Source organism: Crocodylus porosus, unplaced genomic scaffold, assembly GCF_001723895.1.
Source record: "Crocodylus porosus isolate Cpor-Errol unplaced genomic scaffold, CroPor_comp1, whole genome shotgun sequence".
Classification (NCBI taxonomy): Eukaryota; Metazoa; Chordata; order Crocodylia; family Crocodylidae; genus Crocodylus; species Crocodylus porosus.
The window spans coordinates 11,063,139-11,071,273 of record NW_017728936.1 but is presented as its reverse complement, the minus strand read 5'-3'; the positions used below and the strand labels follow the sequence as shown (position 1 = coordinate 11,071,273).

Genomic DNA, 8,135 nt, shown 5'->3' with positions numbered 1-8,135 from the left:
AGCCCCCAAGGTCTCGAATAGCCTGCCGCCACAGGCGGTTCAAGCACCCACTTTGAACGCCTTCGAGACACATTTCAATGTCTATGTTGCTGGGATCCTACGAACCCAGCTGACTTCCTGCCCCAGGGGAAGAGGGCTGAACTCGAAGATCCTCCAGGGTCCCTTCCAGCCCAAATGTCTATGAAATCTATGAAACCTGTGCAAGTACTGCCCCATGCCAGAAAAGCAGCTATCCCCAGCAACTAGGAAAACCACCTGAGTGGTCACAGTATTTTGCTAGGTCCTTCTGTCATATCAGTCCTTAAGTGCTGCCCTGTTTCACTATCTTGGGGCATCATGGAAAACCAGTGGCTGTCCCCAGAGTCCTCGCATTGTCACTGCTTGAGAGCAAACATAAGAAAGACTTTTTCTTGCAGAAGGAAGAATGACTTGAGAAAACTTTCCAAGCTATTAATGCAAAGCAGGAGCAGTCCCTGCAGTTAAAACCTGGCTGTGGTCTGGTTACTCGTCCAGCAGACAGGCCCAGAGCTCCCCCTTGCTTCTTTCTCAATGATGGCTAAAGCCCAGTACAATGCGAGTGGAAGTGCAGCACCACACAGGGTCCCAGCTGCTCATCAAGCTAACTTGCCTCACTTGCTGCAACCACATTTCTGAGTAAACAACAGGACTGTCCTCGTGATACAAGAAGTGGAGCTTGGTTCTAGAAAATCTCAGCACTAGGTAACTTGTGATGCTGAGCCAGAGCTGGACATGGGATGTATGGAGACAAATAGGTATGTATATATATGTACATGTGCCACCAGCTATAGCACGAGGCAGGGAGCCAGCCCATGTCATGCAAGTCACTGCCAACTGGATTTGTATTTCTGTCTCTTTTGGTAAGAACAGATCTGACCAGCGACATGGGGGTAAGAAGATCTGTCCCTTCTTGCCTGCATGTGGGCTCGCAAAGTTACAGTAACTGCCACTTGGTCACATGCACCTCTCTAGGGACCCAGAGCCTTGCTGTGGGTATTCAAAGCTCCTTTAAAACATTTGTGGTCAATGTCAACAACCTGGCGGCAAAGCTATTAGCAACAGCAGTTTGCACTGATTTCTGGCACGCCCAAGACACAGAAAGGTTTGTGAATTTTCAGAGGGCTAACAGCAGCTATAAGCCAGGCCCAGGGATCAGACCCTTCCTGGCATCAAATAGGGGTTTTATCCTCCTGCAGCACAGGCTGGCAGGACCTCTGAACAGCTGCAGCATCCCCTCAGTTACAGCTGCAGCTGGAGGAGAGGGCTCTGAGACAGCTTCCCCAAAACCAAAAGAGTGAACGCAGGCCACTTCACCTGCTATGTGCTGAGTGACCAGCATGGAGCTGTGGCTAGCTCCCCACCAGGGAGGTAGCTTTACTGGGAGAGGACAGCATTCACCAAGGAAAACATAACAGTCCACACAGTTTAACTAACCCAACCATTGCCTGGCTCCGTTCCCTTTGCTCTGTTGGCTGCTTCTCTATTCTGCTGGGACTTTCTGCGATTTAAAGCTGCCAGTTTGCATGGGCAGCCACACTCCTGCCCATAGCCCCTTGTCATGAAAAGGAGAGAGCTGGCAGCTAGAGGGAGGGCAGGTCTGCAGCACAGAGAGGGAAATCCTACCTCTTATTCTCCACATCATCAGAAACTATCCCCAGAGCCACTGATTCCGCAAGGTTTAATTGCAAAAGATAAACCCTTTTTGCCAGGGGAAAGGGTGCACATATAGTTGGTCCACTTCATTTCCAGAAAGCAGCACTGCCTTATTTAAGGCCCAGAGGATTTCACATAACCTTGGTGGTTTGGGTTTGCAGAGTGAAATGTTTTGAGACAGATGTAGTTAGCCATGGTAGTCTGAAGTCAGACAGAAGGCAGGGTAGGTTTGTATCTTGTAGACTAACTAAATCAGAGATGTGTAACATCAGCTTTTGTAAGCAGCAGCCTTGGTTTACTTGATGCACATATATATGTGTGCATATATGTACTTCAAGTGAAGTATGCCTGCTGCTTACAAAAGCTTATGCTATGCATCTCTGATTTGAACCCTGCCTTCTGCTTGAGAAAAAGATGCCAGCACATTCTGAGAACCCAGAACCAACTAGGAAGCCTCCTTAGCTTCCTGTAGTGATTCTCCCCACAGATGTCTAAGTGTCCTTATTAATAAACGCTACAAAATCAATGTCTACAAGCCACAGACGCAGCATGGGGGGACCTAGATAATCCACTGATATGCTGATCTGATTATTCACCAGAAGCTTATGATCGACTATGCCAAAGCTGCAGCTTCATCACTCATAAGTTGTTTCTTCTCCTTTGTACACAACGATGTTCTGGTCCGTTTCATACACCTTGACCTTGTAAAGAGTCCCCGGGGGCAGGCGCTTCTGGAGGTTTTCCCAGATGAAGACAGCGACATTCTCTGTTGTACTGCAGGTAAAACACGGCCAAATTCAGCAGAGGCGCAGTACCCACCCATGGAACGTGAACAAAAGGAAGAGGACACCAAGAGGTGGTCAGTTAAGCTAAACAAAATTGTACTTTGGGAAGTACCAGGGTTGAAACAGGTGCCAGCAGACATGTCACATGGCATCTGTAAGTTGGCACAGGCCGGACTCTGCTGGTGCCTCAGTCCCTCTATTAGTCCCCACTACCCACCTCACAACATCAGAGAAATACTCCACATCCTTATCCAGGTTCTTGTGGTCAAGTGGCTTCATGATGGCCTCCTGGGGGCAGGGAGGAAAGATGTTAGTGGCTCCATCAATGAAACACCCAGGCACACAGGAAATAACAGCTTCGGAGCTTTGCAGACTCATACTCGGGATGGGGGAGGTGGTTCGAAATGGCCCTGAAGAGCACCCCGGGGAATAGTGGTAAGAAATCTCATTAGGGCCAATGCCAAACTTCTCCAGAAAGACCTGAGTTCTGCAGTGCTGGGAGGAAGGTAGCAGGGCAGAGTTGTTTTAGAGAGACAGCAGCAGCCACATCACAGATCAGTGTGGGGACCAGCAGGGGACATTACACTCCAAGAGGATGCCATGCTGCAGCACTGTGCTCTCCTCTCCAGCAAAACAGACTCCTTCCCACCACTAGGCACATGCAAACTTTTACGCCACAGCTAAATCCCCAGTGGGGTATCGCCAGCAATGTAGCACTATTACCTGCATGTGCTCTTTCAGGTCTGTCAGGTTTATAACCATTCCTGAGACAGGGTCGATCTGCAGGGCAAAGAGAGAAAACAGATTAGCCAGAGCAGCTATAACTCCTTACTACTCATGCATGTTTTGAGCCGTGCCAAAAAGTTTAGGCAGCATAAACTTAGTTTGTTTTGCATCTGCAGCACACTAAATGTAACCATGGGGTGGTGTCTCAAGAAAAAAATCCCTCTTCACCACCAAATGCTGTCTGAGGCAGGAATAAAGATCTCATCTGGCAAGAATTCTCATTTGGGACCCACTAGAACAAGGCATTTCCAAAACAAAATAGCTGCCCAGACTGTGAAGCTGCCCCAAAATGCACGTATCCTTAATCTGCAGTGAGCTCCATGGAGGTGCAACTTCCCAGCAAATGAATTTTGTTGCAAGACAGAGGTTTAAGATGGCCCCTGGACATCCTGCAGAGAGGGACAATGAAAAGGAGAGCTGCTTTCTGCAGACCCACCTGACACGCAGGCAGTTAAAAAAAAACCTTCCTCTTTGTGGTGAAGGGGACAGAGGTTTTTCAAGGAATCCAAGGCTTTCAGTAGCTCTGCTGAAGCTACTTCTGCAGGTGTCATGCATTTGCCCACAGAACTGTACATACTGCTACTTCTAAGAACAGGAAGGAAATCACGTTGGCACTCACCTCCCCACGTACAGTCACAACAACTAGAGGAAGAAAAACACCAAGTTAGAGGTGCGAGTCAGGGCCTGGGAGAACATGTTATAAGAGACAGACAACACAGTGTTAATCAGCTTCAGCGAGTGGGCCGAAAGCTCTTAGCCAACATGAGATGCAACTGTTTAAATCAAGATCTACTGCATCAAGAAAAGTTACGCACTCACTCTTAGGTGTGCTGTCCACTGCCAGTGTGCACAGGTCTGCGTGTACAAGATCAGATTCTTTCTGTCAAGTGTCCTCTGGAGTTACACCTGCATCCTAATTGCCCTTGTGATGCCACCCCCACTAGAAGGCATGAGGGCCAGAGAGGGCTCAACAGGCCCTTGGCTCTTTCTGTAACTTGACCGATAATGTCAAGGGAAACTGTGGAAGCCGAGACAAAACCAGGAGCCCTCCTGCAGGCAGCTGAACTAGAGGCTGCCCTGGAGAATCTTCCTGGGGTGGAACCGTGCAGCCACCCTCAGACCGGGGGCAACAAGGAAGCAGGGGCACAAGTGCAACCTGACTGTTTTGCAAAGCCTTGAGCCAGAGCCGGTGGTGTGATACAGGGATGCACTGGAAAGTCATTAGATCAGAGTGCCAGAAGGACCTGGTCCAGGTCAGGACTCTCGTTGCTGTTACACTTGGATCGTGTTTCAGTTTCCTCGGCAGTCTTAGTATCCCCAAGATCAGTGGAAAGGCAATACAGCCATCCCTGTGTCCAGGGGATGAAAAGGCACCCATCCGGGAGCCTGGATTCAACTGTCCCCGGAAACAAGGTGTCTGGCACTTGTGCTCTACAGTGAATTTGTCTATTTTGGGGAAGCTGTACTCGCCAGAGAGACTCTATAACTCTGACAGACCACTCATGGTCATTGGTGAATTACCTCCTTGTATGACATGGAGTCGAGCCCATCCCCATAATCATATGACATCCTAGCAAAGGATCTGGCCCAGCTCCCCCTTGGCAATGCACAGCTGCGTACTGTGCATGTGCTGCTAGCATGTGTACTGGGGTTCCTGAAGACCCAGGAATAATCTGCTGCATGCCAAGTGGATGGCTACGAACCCCTAATGGGCAGAAATGAAAACCCCCTTGCAACACCCCTCCCATTTAAGAGCAACCATGGAGAACTACTCTCTGAATACTGCTTTCCAAGCAGCTGCAAACCCCCCTTGCTGAGGAAAACACCCTGTGAGACGATAACCAAAGCCTGGCTACGGACATGTTGTATCACAGCCACTGATTCAGCTCTGCCGTCTTACCCTGCCCTAGAAGAAAATCAGGTTGGTTTGACATGGTTTGCTTTTAACAAATCCATGCTGGGTATTACTCATTGTCCTGTTATCTGCTACTTGATCGCAAACTGATGGATTATTCATCCCAGTATCTTTCTGGAAACTAATGGTAGGCTGATTGGTCCATAACTTCCTGAGCACTTTTCCCTGCTGTTTGAAGGTAGGCACCACGTTTGCCTTTCTCCCATCTTTGGGAACCTCACCCACCTTCCACAAAGGCTCTTAAAGGTGGCTCCGAGATTGCTTCAGCTACTTCGCTAAGCATGTGAAGGGGGATTTCATCAGGCCTGGCTAACTTGCAAATATCGATCTCATCTCAACAGCCTCGACTGCTTTCCTTATTCTAGCCTTGGTTCTTAGCTGTTTATTGCTCTCAGGAATTCGAGTTAGACAGCTGATCGGAGCTTACCTTTTTAGTGAAGACTGAAAGCAAAACAGCACTAAAGGACTTCAGCTTTCCTGCCATCCTGAGTTATTAGTTTGCCCTCCCCATGGAGCAGTGGACCAACTACTTCTTTGGTCTTCCTCCTATCACTAAGCACTTAGCCATAGTTTTCTTGTTACCCTTCATGCCCCTTGCTGGCTGTAACTCCTTTTGTGCCTTGCCCTTTGGGATTTTGCCTCTGGATGCTTGTGCTATTTATACCTATCCTTGGCAATCTTGTTTCCACTCTGTGTAATTCCTTCCCGAGTTCTAGGTACTGAAGAGCTCCTAAGAGAGTTGGGTTTTGGCTACATTTCCTACCTTTCCTTTCCCCAGAGACAGTTTACCATTGTGCCCTTAATCTTGTTTCTGGAAAAAACTGAACTCCTTTGCCCTCAGACTGGCTTCCCATGAGATGTTCCCTGCACACCGCATTATGCCCTCTCTCCTTGCCTGCCTACGAATCATTCATGAGCCCCATTTCAAGACTGCTGTTGGCCAAGTTACCTGCCCCCTTCACGTTCTCAACCTCCCTTGTAACGCAACACAAAGAAAAGTCATAGTAAGCACAGAGCGAACAGGTTCTTTCTTTCTCTCCTCCATGGATGGTAATAAGTCACAGAGGGAGGGATGGGCCCAAGCAGCCCTGCATCTCCGCAGCTGCGGGGATGTGAGGGCCCAGCCCCAGAGGACACTGGTCACTGAAAGAATCCAACCTCATGTGTACGAGCATGTGTACCAAGTGTGGCAGTTGCATGCACAACACTCAACGTTTGCTTTTGAGTAATACGGTTGCTCAGTGAAACCTCCATTATGATTTACAATCGCTCGGGAGAAGCAGCTTGCTTTGACTATTGCGATTCTGACAGAATCTTTACACTCTGTTGGATTTAACGGCACAAAAGCTAAATCCAGGGCTAGGACTTCCTGCTGTTGAGAATTAGCTGCATTTTTCACTGCAGCAAATGGCCTCTTCCACTAAGAAAAAAAAAAGCTGAAAAGGCCAGACCATTCCGTTACAACAGAGTCACTGACTTCCACCAACATGACTGAGAACAGGTCCTGTCCCAACCTCCTTCTCTTGCAACCCCCAAGCCATCTTCTCTAGGCCCGCAGGCCAGGCACCGCCTCACCTTTATAGTTGTGCCCATGCCCATTAGGGTTGTTGCATTTCCCAAAGAGCCTCATGTTTTCTTCATCACTCAGGAAGGGGCTGCAACAAATAAACAAAGAGCATATGAGTCCAATTAACACACTCATGCTCCCATTTCCCTTGGGATGGGGAACTGGCTCTTTCCTGAGTTGGTGGTAACTCAATGAGCTCACAGGAGTCTCCTAATCAGGATCTATGCGCAGCACCTGAGTCATGCAGGGCTTGTGCATGCAAGATTCGCTCTCCCCATTCTCCTTTCCATACCCTAAATCCACTTGCATGGATAACCCCTGATTTGAAAGGGTGCACTAAAGCCACACAATCATGATGCAGCAATCAAATGCAGACCTAATCCATTCCTGATTGTTAAACAGAGGGATTATGTTGGGAGGCACTGCCATTTTTTAACTGCTTTGTTACCGTAACTATTCGGATTGTGTTTCTCCATGGCAGTGTTATTAGCTGCTGAAACAGCTTTGGAGGGTTAAAGGAGCCCAATTAGGAGGCTCTGTACCATGTAAGGTGTAAAGCTTCAGACTAATGCAAGAATGGCCATTAATAAAACTTTCAATTCCTATAAGGATAAACTTGCCTGTATCACTACACTTGAAGAGATGCTTAAGTACTTTTATATATGTGGTGTATGGGAAATGGCAGTATATACAGCTATGCCTAGTGGCTTGTTTTATTAACTGGAAGTGGGTGGGCTACCTAAACTCCTAAGAAACTTCTGCCTCCTCTTAAGGGACGACCACAAGGGCTTGCAAGGAGAATGCCTCCTTGCCCACTGGTGCGTACGTGTTGCCTGCCAGTCCAGTTCCGGGGGCAGTGTCCGTCTGGTTGCAGCGCTCCATGCCATCTCTTTCCTGCGCTGTTGGGATGACTGTGGGTGTTAGCTAGAGAGATCTTGGGTTTTACATGGAGCGCCAGGCAGGAGCTTTAATGACAAACTGGGGAGAAGCTACTATAGAGACCACAAACTTCAGCAATGCAGAGCTGAGTTATCAGGGTGGTTTCCCAATGCCCGTGTCAGCCGGGAGTCAAGTGGAAGGCAGGGGAGATGTGCACCTTACTGTAGACAGACCAAGGCAGGGGCATGTGTGCGGGGGCACGTGCAGGACGAGCTCTCACTTCGCCCAAAGCTGTTTGATCAGATGCTCACAGCTGAAGCCCCGTTCAATTCAGAAAGCCTTCTGCTCTGTGGTTTTCAGTTGGCCTAATAAAAGAAATCGGACTGACCCAAATAACCTCGTCCGCCTGCACCACAAACGCACGCGGACACACACAGGCACAGACACAGGCAGGCAGACACGCACCGGCCCGCGGACGCAGGCGGCCCGGCCGCTCACCTGTGCAGGCGGTGGCAGGCGCTGAAGCCGAGGC

General features: G+C 48.9%; 1 protein-coding gene across 1 annotated transcript; it reads right to left on the bottom strand.

The window, feature by feature from the left end:
• Positions 1-2,161: 2,161 nt before the first annotated feature.
• PTS (6-pyruvoyltetrahydropterin synthase) lies at positions 2,162-8,130 on the bottom strand (the record flags this gene model as incomplete). Its single annotated transcript, XM_019546914.1, has 6 exons — positions 2,162-2,445; positions 2,674-2,744; positions 3,180-3,236; positions 3,862-3,884; positions 6,733-6,812; positions 8,102-8,130. Coding segments are annotated over 6 exons (399 nt in total), but the record flags the coding sequence as incomplete, so codon positions are not given.
• Positions 8,131-8,135: the final 5 nt, after the last annotated feature.